Source organism: Dromaius novaehollandiae, chromosome 2 (assembly GCF_036370855.1).
Source record: "Dromaius novaehollandiae isolate bDroNov1 chromosome 2, bDroNov1.hap1, whole genome shotgun sequence".
In the NCBI taxonomy this organism is placed as follows: Eukaryota; Metazoa; Chordata; class Aves; order Casuariiformes; family Dromaiidae; genus Dromaius; species Dromaius novaehollandiae.
Genome location: NC_088099.1, coordinates 16008215 through 16028980, shown reverse-complemented (window position 1 = coordinate 16028980; position 20766 = coordinate 16008215). Strand labels below are relative to the sequence as shown.

General features: G+C 38.9%; 1 protein-coding gene across 12 annotated transcripts in view; it reads right to left on the bottom strand.

The window, feature by feature from the left end:
• Window positions 1-20766, bottom strand: part of PARD3 (par-3 family cell polarity regulator) — a 465794-nt gene that overhangs the window by 14368 nt on the left and 430660 nt on the right. For all 12 annotated transcript variants that reach the window (XM_064505791.1, XM_064505797.1, XM_064505794.1 and 9 more), the window contains one exon: window positions 895-1015. In XM_064505791.1, the coding sequence (XP_064361861.1) occupies window positions 895-1015 (121 nt within the window). The remainder of the gene's footprint in view (window positions 1-894; window positions 1016-20766) is intronic.

The window sequence follows — 20766 nt, the reverse complement described above, 5'->3', positions numbered from 1 at the left end:
TCAAACTGGTAAGTTTAGGATGGACAAGAACACAAAGATTCAACAGAAGTAAAAAAATCTTTGATACCCACCACAATAGGCAAAGATGGCATATACCTTATGATGTTACCTAGTACAAGCATTTTGCAATTGTGAAAAATTGTATCAATGTCATGATACAGCTCCTGGGTTTTGGGGACAGCAAGCGAACTCTTCACTCTCTTTATTGTGGAATTTTAAACAAAAATAGAGTAAAGTATTTGTCACACGCTTAAAGGATCCTAATTTAGGATACATAATTGATTAAAAGGAAACACTGATTCATTCAATTATGTTAAACAAGATAAGCGCATGGATTTACATAATTGTATCACATCGTTGGATCAGATTGAACAGGATTTAAATGATCAATTAGGACATATATCTGGAGACAAAAACTGTCTCAGCTAATATAAGCGGCAAAAGGGGTACTATTGTTAAATATGCTATTATGCATCGCTCTTCTTTTTTACTGCGAAAATACACAGTTCTTCCTCTTAAGAAAAGTACTAATCACAGTAATATTGTCTTATAGAAAATACCATTTACAAGCTTACATGATCTCTCTAAATTATTTATCATTAGTATGCGTTTCATCTTGATTTTCCTGGAAAATTTTGCCTCTGAGGCAAAAAACTGAAGTATTAACTCACAAAGTCGAGGGCCTAAACACAGAGCAAGTAATGCTGTGTATGCAGAGGACAGACGGCTGAAGAAGCTTAAAAATGAAATAAACAATGAGTGGAAAATGTGGATAAGGGATAGGAGAGCAGTTTGGAGGCAGCGGGACCCAGGTCCGTACTGCTTTGTTCCAGGCTGGCCTAGGGCCAGCGGCAGGTCGTGAAAGCTTGCACATTTGACACACTGTACACTTACCCATGGCTGCTCAAAACTGTACGTCCGCCTCCTGTCTTCCACGTCCTCGTCTTGTTTCGCTTGCTGAAATTCTTGTCTCAGGCGCTGTATCCGGTCGTGATTATTAGGAGTCGATCTGTTGCTAAAAAGAGGGAGGATGGAAATATCAGTGGACTTTGCAACTGTTATCTGTGATGGTCATTTCTTAGTGAGGTGCCACTGCTACGGAAGAGCACAGACTTTAAAAAGAATTTCCAAGCTTTTCATACCAAGATCTTCAGTTTGTTACTATGATTAATGCTGTTTGGACTTATTTTAAAGAAACTTCAGACAGCGCAAGGATAAGACTAATGAGGCTATTTCTAAAAATCGCCAAAAGGTACTGGACCCTTTTCAGCATGTGTTACTTCCAGGCATGAAGAGGAATACATGCATTAGTGTCAGACTTAACATAAAGGGAAATTAAAAGAAAAGTCATAATGATCTCTGCTACTGAATAAACATGAAAGATACTTGTTTCCAATCAATAAACTGTAGTACTGTCAGATCGTTATTTGCATCAAATTCATTATGTCTGCAGACCCTGCCTATATAAAATTTGATTATTTTTCCCAATCAATAAGAGCCTGTCATCCCTTAGTTCTGTTTTTAACAAGTCTTTTAAACTGATCAGTCTGAAAGCATTAGAAGGCTCATAGGCCAGTAAAAAGCAATGCATTTGACAATACCACACTCAAGAATACATGCAGGCGGTAGGCGTGCAGCTGGCTCCCATCCTCTGAACGCTGGTATTCTGGGGAAGTCTGTGCGTTAGAGTTATTGTTATGTAAAATCATATGCAGAATCTTGAACTATTCAAAACCATAAATTTTTCCACACTGCCTATCACAGGTAATCCTCTCTCCATAGCACAGGTTTATGTGAATGAAATATGCACAGCAATGGCTTATTTCATGGGGCAGAGGGAAAGTGGATATTTATTAATCTCATTGCCATTTTTCCAGCTGTGCTGCTCCCACCTGACCCCCACAACCCCCACCATATTTCAAACACGTTAATGTGGGAATCACAGGAAGCCTGAAAAACAAATCTGTTATATCAAGACTAACCAGAAACATTTTAAACTCTTCTTATGGCCTTCCTAAGTCCTGTATTTATACTATACACTACAAGGAAGAGACACGTTCTACCAGCTCCAAAATGGCTACTGGAAGGGTTATTATAGACCTGAGGACTTCTACGCATCTTATAAAGACAATTAATAAAAGGAATTACCTCAACAGTGGAATAGCAAGCAAATGCACAATGTCCATGTCGTAAACTAAATGTACATTTCCTCCAGAGCAGTGAGTGCACAAGTCTGATACCTGTTACCATGAAGAGATGGAACAACAAAGGACAAGGAGGATCCTAGGATTTATGATTAACTTATCCTCAGACCTAAGAAAAAGAATTTATTCTTATGACAAAAAAAAAAAAAAAAAAAAAAAAAAAAAGTGAAGCTGACTTAAGAAAAGATATTCAAAGTTATTAAAAGGTTTGATAATGGCAGAGAAGATAAACCTTTTAACAATATTTCTACTTTAATCCCAAAAGCAAGGGACATGACCTAAATTAAGGAAATTGCAAAAGTAGTGAATTATAAAAAAGGATTATTTCACAGAAAAGAAAGAGCTAAATTAAAGGACAAAACCACTTCTATATCTAAAAACAATTTTTACTCAAATATCGTTGTGTTCACACAGGCTCTGAGATACAGAAAGTGAGGTCAAGTGAGTGGTTTTGTAATTAAAGAAGGTTAAAACAATTTTGTGTAGGAGAGGGAAAGGGAAAACGAAGGAAGCTAGAGGCTGGGATATCTTTGAGGAGAAAGATAATTTGTGGTTTAGACTATAGCTCAGGTTGGCTTCCTTCCATTTCCATTTCCCTCTCAACGTGGTGCTTAAGTTCCCTTTACTGAAGGGAGTTTGCAGAAGTATGGTGTAAGTCCTAGAAAATTTAATTAAATGCACCATGTTTTGGCTTTTTTCATTCAAATTACCTGAAAATCCAAAAGCAAATTCACCTCAAAGAATTCAGGAGTGCCAATGGGAAGGAAGGAGGTCAGACGGAAATCCCTCCAAAGTTTATCAAAGATTTGACCTATGCTAATTTTAAACATTTCAGCAAAACTGCAACAGCAATTTTCTACAGTAACTGCAGCTTGCCTAGATGATACTTCTGTTACGAGACTTTCCCTTTTCCTGCTTCAAAAAAAGGACGGTTGCAAGCTCACAGAAGACAATCAGCACCTCCAAGCACCAGGCATTAGTGAAGTTCTTCTTTAAAAGTACCCTAATTACTAAGTGCTCTTAAAAGAAATAAAAATCAAGAAGAGGCTCTTGGGGCCCAAGTGCCTTGGGCTGCCGTGTGCCTGGGCTTCCTTCTCTCTTTGGCACTCCACTGCCCGCCGTCTGCAGCTGGCACATTTAGCAACCAGCTAGTTTGTAAGCGCTGCTTGAAAACGCACAAACCACCAGCCTGGGCTAAAAACGCAACGGTAAGCAAGGCTTAGATAGGCCGGAGCTGTCACATATTTTCAGAAACAAGCAGCCACAGCAATGACCACCGGAGTCTCAGCTCGTTAAGCAATGTCTCGCTGTGATGTCACGCGCTGAGGTGAAAAGCTGTAGTCCTTTCAAAACAGACAGATTTTCCATGTGATAAAGTGGATACAAACATGCTACTGAGCAGGGATGACTAAAGCTTTGGGAAAAAAAAATTATTGGCCTGAAAAAGCATGGAAAAGGGTCTTAACAACATCACCAGGCAGTTGCAACATGACTAGAATAACCAAAAGGTTAGTAAACAAACAGCGCTCTTTACACCTCACACTCTTTTGACACCGATTTGAGCAGCCAGGGACTCTGGTCTGACTGGCTGCTTAGATCTCTGGATAGCAGTTAGAAAACACAGATGGGTTCTTATTTACTTCAAGCTAGCACATAAATATCACACATTTTTTATAAAATAAATTCCCTTCTGTTTGGACAGACTACTCGCATCACTAAAAATGAAGAGCCGAAGCTCACGGTATCTGCAGGTAGAAAGAAAAGGAGTGCATTCCCAGGAACGTGAGAGGACCGTCCCACTGACCCGCAGCAGTGCTCTCACTCGGGTGGCAACGCGCTGGCCGGCGGTGTGCATGCTTGCCGAGGGTCACGACTGGCTGGGCACAAAGTTGGACCTTGCTGCATTGCTGGGGCAAGAGGAACCCGGCCCCAGTGAAGGCAGAGTGCTGATAATCTAATATAAAGCTTCTCCTGCATCCCATGAAACGCAAGCTCCCAGGCTTAAAGCTAGCACTGTGCTGGGAGGCACAGTCTGCAGTCTGCTTGTTCGAACCGGATCTGTCACGCGTCGGTGACGCAGCCGAGTGCGTCCAGACCCGCAGGGCAGGGGCTTACTCCCTCCTGCCACCGGCATGGCATAGCAAGTAGCCTTTCTCCTGTAATCTTGGTGTGCAGTTTGTTTTTTGACATCTGAATACCACTCCTCAAATTTAACAGTATAACCAATTTGGCTGGTCCTTTCCTTCCAGTCTGCCCCATGAGCTATCCTGCTCTGAGACACCAGATTTTCTGTGAAAACGTTGTTATTAACATGTGCAGGCATCATACACAAACAGGACCAAGCAAGGGTGGCACCATATAGAAGAGCTGCTGCATGGTCACAGAATTGCTATTTTGGGGGGAAAAAAATCAGTTGACCAAGGGATCAAGTTTGTTAAAAAGCCTACAATTGTAGCTGCAACATGGAAGGAGGCATAGGAAAGTTTATCCTGTACTCCTTCTTTCCCCCCTTAAGTGCCAAAGAATTTATTGGGAATAAGGCATTAAAAGGTGGGGGAGAGGTGTTAAAAAAAAAAATGTATCAATTACAAAACTGCAAATAAAAATAGCTTCTCTGCACAAGCTTCATTAAGTTTTATCAGCTAGTATCTTGGGGTTTTACACTCAAACCACAGGTCATAAATTCACAGTAAATCCCCCATATGTTCACCAAACACCTGAATTCAATTTCTCTTCTAGTTGTAAGAAACTGAATGTGCTGTTCAAATTAATTATGCATGCAAAGTTAGTTTCTAACAAGGACAGCTCCTTGCATGCTGAAGGGTATACATCCTATCTGTTTTTTTCTTTTTTAGACCTCTTGCAATCTTGGCTTATTTCTACTGTTCACAAGGTTATAAAAACCCTTCTTTCCTGCTGTTTCATATTTGCAAATGAATACAGAGCATCATAAATCTTTTAAAGTCTGCAATTTTTAAGTGCAGCTAAATTCAGGGATTGGATTAATATGACAGGCAAGATCTCCTACCATGTTACCTGCACACATACACGCACACTACAGCATATTAATTCCATCAAAATAAGGATTTTAAAACCCAGGATATATGTCAATATGCATGTGTGTGAAATCAGCTCTTCAGGAACTTTATGTCATTTCCAGTTTACCTTCACAGCTGCACTCATCATCTCCAATAGCAAACATGTCACAAAGAAGTTATACAAGTCCCCAAGGGCACTCACGTCCTTCGGCGGGTGAAATTCATTTCCAAATTTTGACACTGTGATTTCTTGATGATTTCACACCAATTTCAATAGAGTAAATCCTTAAAAGTTTAAAATGTACAGCTCTCTTCCTTGGGCTTAAAAGGTGGCCCCAAACACCGTTAATCTGGCGCTCACTTTTGCTGTGATAGTCATAAACAACCTGGAGAACTGGAGCTGATATGGAGGTCACTTCACTACAACAGTCTCTTCAAACTCTCAAGACTAGATTTCGCTTCAAGTCCCTCTGTGGTCATTCTGAAGCGGGGCCATCATTTTACAATCAGTGAAATCTGAAGAATGCACCCAAGACCCTTTTTATTGCTACCATCACTCTTCCTTATTAGCCTGTCAGAGCCTGCACACAGGAGACAGAAATCCAGCCTCACTTTTCAGGGGAATTCTTCCACTAAAAAGAAAAGCAGAGATTTTAGGAGCCTGCTATAAACGTCTGAAAACAGATACTCAGCTACTGGGTTATCAGGCAGTCTAATCCTTGCTTTGGAGCTGCTGGGTTTTGTAGAAATAAGCCAAGCCAATTTTCAGCCACACACAACTGTTACATTCCTGGCTACAGCCATTGTTACAGGGTATTGCCTTTCCCCAGCTAAAGGAAAAAAAGAGGGGGGGGGGGGAGATGAAAACAAAACAGTGAATTTCTTCTCAAAATGTTCAGGGAACGGCAGAAACACACATACCGAGACTACAAATTAATAAATCCTGGAACTAAAAGACTGGTGATCAAGTGAAGGAGAATTTTGCTTTTTTGGGTTCTAAATGAAATATAAAATTACAACAGAGGCAGGCAAAGAAGCAGCCTCTGATCTTCTAAACACCTTCCTCTGCTACCCTGGACAGACAATGGTCCCAGTGCTGCTGGATGTGACGAGCATCCACAACCAGCCAGCACAGGCTATGCTGTGTCCACACTAGGCAGGTCACCCGACACAGTACACAAATACATGTAAATCAGGCCACAGAGAAGACATCCTCTCCTGGCCCTCGCTTGCCACGTGTGTGCCAGCAGAAGGGATCGTCAGGGAGATCCCTCACAGGCTTCAGGCACCGGCAGCTAGCACAAGCCCCCCTCATCCTCTGTTTAAGCTAATCCAGCTGATTTGCTGGAAGCTATTTAGGGATTGCTCCCTCCAGTTTCCTCCGCTGGGTCAAACGCGGGGCAGAAATCTTCAGCAGAGGGGCAGTAAGCAGCAGCGAGGGAGCAGTAACATCTCCAAGCACTGCGGCTATTTGCAGAAAGGAACACCTGTCCCGAGCCAACACCACCCGTACGGTGTAAGCGTCGCCGCACAACTGCTGCAACCTGGTGACGCCCGCTTACAGCATGAAATCTGCTTCAGACCTCAACGCTAGCCAGCTTTTTGAGGGGAGAAAAGGCCTATGTCTTCTTGTGATAGGAGTCTACAGATACAAAACAAAATAGAAGAAAAAAAAAAAGATCCTGATTGTACCATTTGCTTTAAAGGAAGCATCAAAACTGAGGGAGCAATGCACTATCCTTTTGTTTAGATAATGCACACTGGGTTTCTAAATGGTGAAATTTAGCTCTGTTTCAATGTCGAAAGGCTCCTTTCCTTTACAAGGTATTTAAGTCTTGCTCAGTACATTGACATAAGTTATACTGGCTATCCAAAAAAAAATTTATTTTTTTTATTTCTCTTTAGCTACAGAAAAAACATAAAATCCTACCTGGCTGTTGTAAATAGCAGAGCACAACAAAATGTTTTTGACTTTTGAGAACACTTGCCTTCACTAAAAATGAAATCTTTATGTACAAATGAAACTACAGTATCAAGCAGTGCATCACTGCTGTACATCACAAACAGTGATGTATAGGCAAAGACATTTCTTTAAAATTCCTGAACGCTTAAAAAGATAATACAACATTTTACAAAGTCCACATGGCTCCTACAGTCCTTACCAGCCTCTAATATAATTATGGTATAATTATTGCAGTTCTTTGACAGAGGGGCTATTGCATTATAAATCTTCAAAAAATATTTTGATTGATTTTACATTATTTCTCAGTCTAATCAGAGACTAATTGCCAAGTGCAAAATGAGAAGTTGTCCATTAAAAACAAACAAACAAAAATACTGGGCTAAGAGTCCCAGGGCCAGGTCTAAGTTTCAGAAGGTTTCAGAAATTTGAAACTTGGAGAGCCTCCCTCTTCTAGGAGCATCAGTATTAGATCAGAAATTTTATACAAAACACGCAGACATGTGAAATCACAGTTTTGTTTTTGGCACTAAATAATTTGTAACCTCTAAATAAAACTAAATCTGAGCTTACTGTTAAGCCTTTTCATCAGTTAGTGCCTGGGCATGCAGTTTCCCATGTGACTCAACCAAGAAAAAATGAAAATCAAAGCTAGGATTGATTACTTGAATTGGTGCCTAAATCCACATGGCTGTTGCCTTCTTATGAAGTTGATCTCTAAGATTTATACCGATTAGCACAAAAACTAATTAAGATTTTTAATTAAATATTATTTGCATATGGAGATTAAAAACATCTTTACAAGATACTTTGCAAAACAACTGATTTCTGGATAAATTCTTCTAGCATTTTAATATAAAGATGAAGATTTTAGTAAATAGATGTTTTAATCATGAATTACCACCATACTGTCTTGACTAGCTTTAAAACTAAAGATTGCCAGGAAATGACAGTCAGACAGTTATCTTCAAAAAATAATCAGTTCTAGGCAAGGTCAGACAAGAACAACGCTTTCCTTTTATCCAAAAAATGAGTTGGTTATTTATTCAGGCAGCTAGGACTCAACTTTTACTCCTTAAAGTATTTTCAAATTATTCCACTTATTATTCCTCTTGGAAATGTTGAAAATGTCTTTTCTTCAGCAATTATCTTTTTGTATGTACTGTGCATGATCAGAAATTGCTGATGGTCTTGCTAGGTTTTGAAAAACTGGATTAGAAATACTAAATTCTAATCTTTACTGTTCTTGGGCTGCTTACTCTGAACCCAGGTACAGATTTCAGATACCCAAACGTGTGTATTTCTTTCACTGCAGAAGAAATACAGCATTTACACATAATACCAAGTTTACCCAGACAATTAACCACAAAAAGACCATAAGAAAGCAAAGTTATTTATCAGGACAAAGTAAGGTGGGATTTTTCTCACACAATTTTAGCCATCTAAAAGGTAGGCATGTAGTTAAAACCAGCCATCTACACTCCTTCTGAGGGCAATACGGAGAAGGATGTTACTCCAGAAGGCGATCCACATCCCTTACGCTAGGATGCAATTACTCACCCTCGAGAGCTCATTATTTTTCTCCATTGAGAAAGAAAGAAGCCCTGAACGATGAGCTCAGGCTCCGGCGGGTATCTTTAGACACCTACACCAGGGCAGACGATTCCCACCCTAGCTGACTAACTTGGGCTGAAGCTCGGTGAAAAATGAATCCTCCTGAGAAACCCTAGCACCTGGGATGCCTGGTGGAAGGTGACAGCCACTGGGCATGCCACTATAACAGTTTGATCCTTAGGCAGAAAAATGAATCAGAAACAATATTTTGTCTCTGTGACTCCTGGCCAAGTCACTAAGCCTCTCTGCATTTGAGTTCACACATCTACAAATGGACAATTGCCTTAGTTAAGAAGTGGTTTTAAGAGCCTGTGTAAATTCTATGCAACAGCCAATGCTAATTTACTTTGCCACAATTGTAATGGTTCTTTACAGGGAATGCTATACTACTGCCTGTAATTCTCATTTATAGAAAAAAACTAAGATTTTGTCATATACTGACACATAAGCATGCATACAGCCGTGCTTGAGATAAGCCAAGCATTACAATGCACCACGTTCTGTGGTTAAGATCTCCTCAGCTTGGCCAATTTGTTTTTCAACTTTCACAGTACTTCAACTAATGCTACACATTATAGGGTTTTTCCAGTAATATAATTGCCATATCTTTCTGGTAAACAGAAAGGAATGAAAAATGTGTAATGAGGAATTCTACTTCGTATGTTAGATTTATTTTGCTTGATATTAACATTGTGTTACAGAGTTACAATGGTATCATTTCATGTTGTTATTCTTACAGTCTTAGGTTGATAACATTTCATTTTGACACCATAATGGTGTCTCTGGGGATTTTGGTGACAATGTGTTTTGACATCATGTTAAAATATATCCAAACTGATATCACTTTATTTTGTCATCATTACATAGTTTCAGCTGAATTTGTAAGATATTGCTTTGTTCTGACACCTTTAATTAGGAAGATTTCCATACAAATGGCAAATGCTAAAGATTTTTTGAAAATGTTAAACATGTCTGTGTAGCATGCACGACTGTGGTGGAAACGTGCACTGGCCAGATATCCCAAAATGCAGTGGATAGTCACATGACACAGATCCTCTGTCAGATCATAAAAGCTTCAAAGTGCTTTTCATTCTCGCGCGTGATAATAAATTTAATAAATTGCATTGTAATGCTATTTCAGAAACTTCAGGCAGGAGGCCCAGCAGCAAAAAACACTGCTGCAAACCAGACACTTCGGCTGCTGCTGCAGTGTCGAAGGCGTGTGCGCTTCACACTTCCCCGTGTAGGAACCAGAAATTATTTTCCTGAACACTATTAAAAAGTGAGATTTCTAGCTCATAAACTTCACTGAAATGGAAGTTGCTACAGATGTAATTCTGACTAACGAAGAGCAACGCCAGTTCCAACCGAGTGCTCTAAAAGGCAACATTGGACTTGAGCCTTAAGTACTGCAAGCCTGGTCAGACCCACTGAATCCACCGGAGTTTAAAGGCATTTGATGATCTGACCAAGAGCTTTGAGAAGAGAAGGTTTTAGGGAAAGAAATAATGAACAAAACAAGCTCCAAGCTTCCTGTTACCAATGTGAAATTCAGGGACTGATTCTGGAATAATTTGCTGTAAAAATTGTCTGCTAAAATTATCTCTGGGCTACCAGAAAGGTGCATGTCATACCAATTTAAATGTGTCCACTTACAGCTATATCATTTAGTTTCTTCTTTTTGTTATTTACGAATTCTTGAATTTTCTCTACAATGAATTAAAGAGCATCTCTAGGGAAATCAACACTTTACATGTATTAAGAAGTATATTTATTCAGTACGGCAGTCCAGATTCTACTTACTAAAATGACTGCTGATAAAATCTCTAATTTTAAGCATTAATGCATAAGATTTCTCTACTGTTCAGATCTGATCAAAGAGAATAAAGAATTTCTCCTTTTCCCCCCATTCTCCTAGAGGATAATGCTTAATAGAAATGGCTTGTATTATCTTATTTCAGAGAGTATGCTAGAACTGAGACAATCCCTTGATCCCAGGTCATGACTAAAGCATTTAATGGGCTTGACTTGTCAAAGGACACACTACAGATTTGATCTATACAGTAAACACAAGTCTGTGAAACACAACCCCCCCAAACAAAAGTTTGCATATCTACTCATATATTTAAAATACTTTGCCTCCCTCTCTTACTCCAGAATTAAGATGGTGAAGGAATTGCTAGGACGACAGAACCGCAATGAGAAAGTGGAATTTTTCAAACAATTGATGACAGCAATTTATAAACTCCTGAGAAACAGCAAAGAAGTCCATATAAAGTTCATACGTAATTACTCTCCTGTAAGAGGAAATAATTATTATAACACCAGAAAATGTATAATTAATAAACAAATGACAGAAGGATAAGTTGTACCCTGACATACTAATACTCTCTAAATCTTTTGTTGGAGATTCCTTTGGATCCTTCCAGCAAAGAGGAATGTCTGCCAGTGGAAGAAAATGAAGCTACAGAACCACATAACCAAGCCTGCATAACTATGAACCCCGCTGACCTGAAGAATTTGATACACACCTACAAAATGCTCTTTCATAATCCCAAAAGACAAGATGAAATATTATAGGCAAGTAACTGCAGCTATTAACACAAGCAATACTGCAGAGCCAATCCCATTTAATGCAAATTATAGGCTGGTTTCTACTGGCATTGAGCATTCGTCACTTGTGAAAAAACAAATAGGCTGAATTGTCTGAGATGCCTGTATAGAAGAGTATTCTTTTTAACAAATGTATTTATTAAAAACAATGTATAAAAATATTTTTTTCTTCCTCTTGAGTTTAAAAACTCGGTGCATCTTCTTCAATTACCTTAAAAATTAAGAATCTCAATTAGTTTTCTTTATCTTTCTCAATACAATGAGCCCACGCTGTACTAATGCAATGAGCTGGTGAGTGACAGACAAATGAAACCTCAGCAGCACAGTGCTGCACTGGTATTTGTGATTAATCTCTGAAATAAACTCATGGTGCAGTATTGACTCTGTAGCTCAAGGGTTATATTACAACAGGTCACCTGGTAGTTTTTGCCATGTGTGACTGCCATGATGGTGTAAAGAGAGCTGCTGTACAGGACATTGCACATCACCTGTGTAAGCACCAGTCACCTCTGAAAACAACTTCTCTTCTGCAAAAGGTAATAGAAACTCTGTGAGTATCCACGGCAATTTTAAAAGTGATATAAGGCAAGACAGCTTCCAGAAAGTAGTACATATTGCTGTGCTTCTAACTTTGATAAGGTTCAATTCCTGCTATTACTAACAAGCTACAGAGGAGAAGAGAAATTAATGATTTAAATTTCAAGACATTTTTCCATGCATTGTCCCATTCGAGTTTCACAGTACTCTGCTTTAGAGGGAAACCAAAACAAAACTGGAATTAGGGGACATTTATGACAAGAATTACCAACATCCTTAGGAAGGGGGATACACAAAGACCTGACTTTGCTGGCATTTTGCTATTTATTTTTAGTTATATTTGCCAGTTTTCTGCATCACTAAACACTAGTCAAGCAGCAGGACACTAAATGCAGTAGACATGACACAGACTGCCTAAAAACAGTTCCTTTACCTGATTTTTTACAGTTTAAGGACAGATTTTCCCCCCAACATGCACATCTGCGAAACATCCACGGCCCCCGTGGCTAACGCGCAAGGTGGTTGGCGGGGCAGGGTGGCCATCGGCGCCCAGTGGGACAAGGGCAGCTCTACAGGACTACCCTGGAGACGACTAAAACCAGATGAACTGGGTAACAAGGTCAGATATCTAAAGCCAGAGCACCTGAATGAGAAAAGGCCGTTACTTTGCAGTAGGCAATACCAACTCCAGCTGCTCTTAAATCATTTCACAGTATGGAAGGAGAAATCAAGGAAGTCTGAGTGGTCCAGGGCAGCCTTCACTTGCATCATTTTCTACTGCCACTTTGGGGAAGAGACAATATAGGAGCCCAAGCAGCTCCTCAAAACCACTCTTGCAAACCCAAAGGCTGTGCTTAAGAGGGAGCTGCATCAAGAGAAAAAGGTATCTTATTGGAAAAAAAATCTTTTTTCTTGGGCATGAAGATACAAAGGCTTGACAGCAGCTAAAAGTAAGGACCACAGGATCCTTGTTTCTTTTTGTTTTTTTGTTTTTTAAGAAAACAATATCATTTTAAGCCATTGGCATACATAAAACAATAACAGCCTCAACACTCACATAAGGTATCCTTTCTCATTCTCCTGCCAGCTGAACCAGAGACAACCAAAGATAGAGACAGGAGTCTAGTTATCTGATTACATATAAACAACTACATTTCCCCTTGCTGTATACAGGTAACTGCTTCTTTTGCAAGGGTTGTAAAAGCCTGTATTGAGAGAACAATGCAACTCATTAGCTCATCGTATTTATTTAAAATAAACCAAATGGCATGTCTTATATTACAGCTGTGGCTCTATTACTACTGCCCAACACAGGTCACATTTTTCCTGGCTCTATCATTCCTAGTAAATTACTTGCACTTGATGTAGAGCAGGCATAAAATAAGCAGAAAACAAAACTTTGGGCATTTTAATTTAAATCCTCATAATGGCGGGTCAAATTTATGTGAACTTTTTGGTGAATTGGTTCTTTTATTAGTACCCAGTTTAATTCAAATCAGAGTCTTCTACGGAAGATTAATTAAATATTAATCAAAGTCCAGGGCAGTCTACGCTTCTGTTCCATTAACCTAAATGTGACTCTATATAGAAACACAATACCTTTTTTTCCCCCGCCCTGTTTTAAAGAAAGCTTTTGTTTTTTTCTGTTATGGTGCAACTCCCAGTAAATGCAGACATACTATTCGCCATGTGTGTTTTAAAGGTCATCATTTCCTTTCCTTTCCCAATTACAGCTGCTCTTAAACACAATTAAGCTTTCAAGAAACAATTAACAGAAGTCAAAACTTCTCTCCATCAATACATTTAAGAGATGTACAGTGTGTACCCTCTATTACCACTGGTGTCACTGAACCAATTATATGGTGTTAAAGTTCACCTTCTTGGGTGTAAATTTTGGTTTGAGTTGACACTAAAAAGAAACATCAATTTATTAGGAGATAAAACTTGTTCTGCAGTAATGGAACAGCTGTGTATATAAATTTATTGCAGCTTAATGTTCTTGCACATAAAGCAATTAGAGCTTTCTGACAGACAGACTTGCTAAGTATAGTGCATAGCATATAGTAATATGCAGTTACAGACACAACATATTTAAGATTGATTGTATATATTCTGTACTGTAATAGCCATTTCTCAAAAAAGCTTCTCCATCTCTAGATATGCTCTTAATTAACGTAAACGTATGCTTATAGTCATACGAAATTTTCTTCCTCTGTGCAGAAATATTTCCATGCTGCATCATTTTTCTCATGGACACCTCTGTGCTAAATTTGTCTTCTCCTTCCACAGGAATATATATGGCCTTTACATGGGCCTAATTTTCTTTCACACAAAGGATAATAGAGGTAATAATGTTGTCATCAGATTGCTAAAAAAAAAAAGTTCCAAAAGTAAAACCACATACACAGTATTCAGGAAAAGCACCTTTATTCCTAGAGCCATGAAGTATGAACCCCTGAAATAAGCTCTATTCATCTAGCACCATTTCCTCCCATCACCTGCTCTCTGCCAACTTCAGTTGGCTTGAAATAGCTTCCAGGATATTTTTCCTTCCTTCCTATCTTCTCTACAAGACAATTAAATTTAAGCTAAGTCAAGGACTGTGGTTTTGAGGATATTCATCAACAAGACTAGAAATGGGACCTGAACGTTATGGCGTAGTGGTGTTCCAGATGAGCAGTCTAAGACACCATTTCTAGTCTTGGAACCCTGGGAAATATTAGACTTGGAAACAAAGGCACAAGGGGAATAAAGTTAATCATTTTCCAGTTGAAATTAGTATGGATTAGACTAGATAGAATCACCCAAAAGAAAATTCTGAAAAAAATTCAGAATTTCATGATGTGGGGACATACAATGCATTATTTGCTTTGACTTTGGAAACTCCCAAGGGATTCCTTTTTATTAAATAGCTCAAAGCTGTCCCATGCCCAATTTCATGTCACATTTAGTGATGAGTGAACACATATACATTATGCAATACCGCAAACTCTTTCCATATTTGAATACATTTACACTGTGCCTGCCTATGTGTGTACACCAATCAGCTAACTGAGCATCAGTTAATTGGAATTTCGCTATCTGTAACACCTGTGAAGAGTCATTTCTTATATCTTTAGTTGTAGGATTAAACCAAACGACCGGGAGATTATTGCTGTAAAATAGTAGGGTTTTTTTTTTTTTTTTTTTCAGGCTATGATTCTCAAAAGAGTCAATACCCACAGCGTGGTTTCACTCTCGGTTTGAAGCGCCTGAAGCACTGGTTGCTGCAGAAAGGGAAGTTCTGCCTCCGCAGCTGAGTGTTCCCATCCCATCCTTTGAGCCACAAAGCGCTCACGAAGCCTCACCGCTAGCCAAATCAAGAAGCTGGTCTGAACGAAATATCTTTTTTTTCTTTTCCTTTCTCACTCTCACTTATTTTTTTTAAAACAGGATTTGTTTTCAGCAAGATCAACTCCCTGACTTTTCCAAGAGAAACTGAACCCTAAGCTGCCCAGCACCCCCTGCGCATCAATAAAAGGGGGGTGATGAGCCCTTCTGGCAGCCTCCGGGACCCCAGCGGTAAGGCATGAGGGGCACCAATAAAATCAGCTCCACAATTACAGGAAAGAGGAAGCTCTGAAAGCACACTCAGTGGTATGAGAATGGCAAACCAGTGGTGAGATGTTCACAGTTCATTTGAAGTTGAAATAATTGGCAAAAATTAAAACACAAATCTATAAAACAGGAGGATGGCCAGGCACGTACTTTATAAATGTGTTTTATATCATTTACATCAATGCAGTTATCCTTGCCAAACCAGCAGGATGAAACTCCTCTACAAAGAGGGAAACATAGCACAGGAACATAGGGAACAACTTGAGCTTTGATGCTGCCATCATCATTAGGCAATCAGAAATCCGCAATAACCGCATGCCAAGACAGCAAGCTTTTCCATTTCACAGTCTTTTCTGCTTTTGTCTTTGAGACGTGACACAGGTCAGTGAATCTGAGCACAGAGTAGGAGCCAAGAATCCTTAATTCTAACAACTTTGGAAAAGCTATTCTTCACCCGTCCGTTTCTCAGCTTTAGGAGTGGCTATAAGAAAAATCCAACAATATTTTCCTTCATTTGAGGGCTGCTTTAAAGACTAATGCTTTTGAAAGAACCTTGAAGATAAAAACTGTCAACAGCTTAAATATTAGCAGTTATAGCATGCTTGTAGCACAGAAATTGAAAATAATTGCTAAAAATTATGTTATTTTCAATATTGTTGTTATAAACAAATTTTGAGCTAATACTGATGTTTAAATCACTCTGAAAAAAGACTCTTCCAGTAAATTAAACCACTTCTCCAGTTCCATACAATTTACTTCAGGGAATGATTCATTCTTAACAAACTTGTTAAAAAATACACCCTATCTCATGTTTCTTTCATGACACACACACACACACACACAGAGAGAGAGAGAGAGAGAGAGAGAGAGAAAAGCTAAATTATGGAGCAATGGCTTTTTTTGTTGTTTCTCAGGGTTTTTTTGAAAACCATCACCTAGCCACCATACTAAATAGATTCCTTTCCACAATACTGACAGCTGTTTCCCAGGTAACCAACGTAGCTAGAAGTTGACTTCAAGCAGTGTAAGAGAGCCAATATTCACACCCCTAAATTTACATGATTGGAGGACTGCTTTTTAATGGCTACACTGTCCCCAGTGCCCTTGGCAGTCAACAGGAACTGGGAATATCCAGCCAGCAATGGGATAAAGTTCATCAACAAGCAAAAAATACCAGCTAAGGATGATTTTATATACAAAATAGTAAATGTCATTGGCAGCTGGAGATTAAAATTAATCTCCATGGTAAACCAGAAGGATTAGAATTCACATGAGCTGTCTCTTCTCATTGACTCCACTTGCTTCTTCCCTATCCATAAGGGAAGCAGAGAAAAGTTGCACATATTTTGCTGTTTCTTTCCCTAATCTTTTTCCTAATCATTGTGCCCCTATTTTCTGAAGTTGTCTATTTTATACACCTTCCTTGATGAATTAGATCTCACTTGCTGTCAGCCGGATTCTCCCGGTTTTCATGGCACTGCAGTGTAGGGAATTCTAATGGCCAGGCCTTGCTCTTCCAGCCTTTCCCTTCTATGGATTAATTGGCCTGGAAACTCAATTATTCTGTAAGGCATTGGCTGCTCTTAAACATATCTCTTACAGTTCTCTCTTGTTCTGGGTTTGTGTGTTTACTTTTGATTTCCATGCCATTTGACACAGCAGTGGAAAGAGCTGACAAAGAAGATCATATATTGAACAGGGTACTAAAGAAGTAAGATTTACATTTTTTTAAGATAATGAAAAAGCTATATCTATGGGAAATTCAATGGCAGATCTAAGTGGGAAGTATTGCTGATCAGCCAGTTCCTAATGCTTGCCATGGAAAAACTAGTGGGTTTATGTAGGTTTATTTTTATGAGCAGACGAATAAGCTTCTTTTGATCTTTCTTTCCCTAGGGACTCAAGCATTACTGCTCCCTCTTTATTAGGTTGTAGCGTGGGTTTACAGATCCAACAAATGGGATGACCTCAACAATTATGCAGTAAAAGCACAGTGTAATATGTGTGCAAGCATTCACACACACACACAAACACACACACGCTGTAATGGAGGAAGACAGTTAAACATATTACCACTTAAAAAAATGACAAATGAACATTTGATAAGCATTGCATGCCATATTTTAAAATAAAAGCAGGCTTTGATGTGTAGAACATAAAGTTTTTGCTCATATACTGCTAGACTCTACAGATATCCAGCCATACTAAAATTTCCTATTCCTAAATCCATTTCACGTGCTGCTTTTCTTCCAGTATTAACACAGTAGTTCCTTAGAGTTAGCTCCAATTTAATTTTCTTGTACTGCTAGTACTCTGGACCCAACTGTGCTGTGTCTTTATACTGTCCAGCTATACTTGTTTATAAAATTGGCCGATTTTCTTTTATTCTTTTAATATTCCATGAAAAGCAGATCAACTAGTTTCAATGGCAAAGCAAACATCATCACAACTGTTCAAGTTCCATCCAGAAAGATTTAATGAGGCCTCTTATCTAAACCAGCGTATCTAGCAAATAATCTACCATGGCCTCAAATTCTCACTTTGTCACAAGCCCCGAGGTCAGACCTCCTGAAAAGAGGTCCAAGAAAGGAATCGCAATGAATGGCCTTAGTCTGCCTTGTGGTTTCTTAGTGCTTGTGGCTGAGCATACCCCAAAACATCCTGACTTTGGCCCAGCTCCCTGTGAAATAAAGTAATTCTGTGAGAGCTGGTCACCACCATGCTGCAAATATGAGCAGCATGTGGAAGAGAATAGCACAGGCTTTCTCTTCTTCTTTACTTCCTCACATGGGCATGCATTAGGGGAGAAAACTATGCATTTCAGTACAGTAACTCAGCCTCTTCATCCTAGCCAGAATTATCTTGTTTTAGAAAACTTCAGAGAATTTCTTCTGTGTGATTCAATCAAATTTCTTTAAATGTTTACATTATATTTAGGCTTACATGGACACTTAGACCACTTTTCTAAAGACAGTGCTTTCAATATCTCCTGACTGTAAAATACGCTCAAGAGATTACTGATTTCTAACACCAGTTAAAAACTGGAACTTTCACATGGTAGAAAATTCAGACTGGGATGAAAAGTCAAAATACTGAAGTTTTCCATGAAAAAGGAAGCTATGGAAAAAGTTTGAAGCAGAAATAGTTTAAAATACCATTTCAAAATTTTCTATGAGTATGAAATATTTCATTATTCCTTAAATCAATATGTTGATTTTAGTTCGCCTAAACACTACATCCTGAACTCTACACCGGTAGTCTTCCAGATTGCTACAGCCTCCCACAGATTGTCATTCAAGTGCATTCTGCAGCTCTTCTCCCTTGCAAGTTGTTTTGACTCACCAGAACTAGATATTTTATGATGTATGTTATGAAAAGTCAACCAGAAGTGAGAATATATTGCCTCATGAGAGAGAAGACCCAGTAATGAGTTTTCACAGAAGAAGGTATCAATGTAAACTACTTGCTGATATTGATGTGACTTGGTAAAAAAATTGTTTAACAGATTAGAATATTTAATTCCGGATTGAACTTCCTGACCTGAAATAATATGTTGCACTTAGATCTTCTGAATGAAATATTTTTATAGGGAAAATCAAAACTAATATGTTTATCCTGTTCTAATGGTTTTGTCAAGCTTTGTTTATGAATAAGGTTGGCCATAAAAAACTACACTGTATAATAAAAATGAAAACTTACAAAAAAGTGAGAAATGGAAACAAAATATTCTAGTTCTCATTTGTAGAACTGCAGGTAAGCAGATGAAAATCCATGGGAAAAGCATCCACCTTTAACACTGCTGTTTTTTAAAAAAAACTCTTCAAAAATAATCGGCAATTTATGCTTTCTGAAATTAGCTACAACAAAGTGAGTAATTGCTGGGCGAGCCATACTATACTTTACAGACTGTGCTCTTCCTCAGAACGAGATCCTGAGATTGCTTTAAAAGGTGTAATCTTCTGTAATCATTTCTGGTGCTCAAAGCAATTACTTTTCAATAGGAAAAGCAAGTAGGAGAACAACAGTATCCAAGAGCAGAGATCACCCATTTGTAAACCTTGACCCTTCATATCATTCAGTTATTGACCAAGTTAGTAAAAAGAGAGTGTTGCGATTAAATGACTCTAACCTTCATCTTAACTGACATGAAACACCATGAGGCCTGTGTCTGGTAAGCAGAATTTAAAAAAGAAACTTGCTTAAGATGTGATCTGTTACAAGGAATTTTCACTTCTCTGTTCCAACAAGGTGAGAGTTTAGTACAAGTGAAATGCATGTAAGGGAGATGAGAAACAAGAAAGGCATGCTCTGACTCCCTTCTCGCTCCCTAGCAGCAAGCAGAGGGTGGTTCGGGTGGAGACAGGGTTGAGGCAGAACCGATTAAGAGTGCTCATGGGAAGTCACGTATAGGCAGGTGGTGGTGCTGCTGCTCTTACAACAATGTCTAAAGCCAGGAAAATAAGCTGCAGAGTAAGAACATATGGTAATAGGGCAAATTTGCTGGATGGAATGTATATTTTTCCCTTTCTTACTCCCTCTCAAGTGAAGAATTTGGTTTTATGTGTCAGAGACTTTAAACAATAATAGGCAACTGCAGGCGGCAAATTTTAATGACAGTAGTATGAAAAAGCTATTTCTGAGTAAAGGGAAAAAAATACTAGGGGTTTTAGGCTATTACTGCAGGCCAATACACACATCTGCTCTTCATGGGTTAGATCCATGTTTTTGCCTTCCATGCCATTCAACCACCTGCCTTCTGCAGAAAAAAGAAATCAATGGAGCCAGTTAATTCCTAGCAGTGCTGTAAGATGCTGGGAAAAGGAAATGGGGAGGAGGAGAGCCCAGCAGTGTAAAGAGGTTGAACGCTCCTTGATCTGTGTTTTAGCTGATGTGAAAGCAGGAAAAAGATTAACTAGACATCTCTGCTCATCAGCTCTTCTTTCCTTTTACAGAACAGCTAGGAAAGAAATGAAGAGAAGAGGGGAGTGGGGAAGCCATGCGGGAGAACACAGTTTTTGGAAGAGTAAAATTAAATTAGAGAAAAGCTAAGGGAATTCTTTTCGGGGGGAAGAGGAACAAACGATGTGTATGAAGATGTCTGGAGATTTAAGGCTGATGAAGTACTTATGCAAAAATTTGAAGGAGAGATGGAGAATAGGACAGTAAGAAATCTGACAGAATTAGTGGAGAAAACACTGGAGAA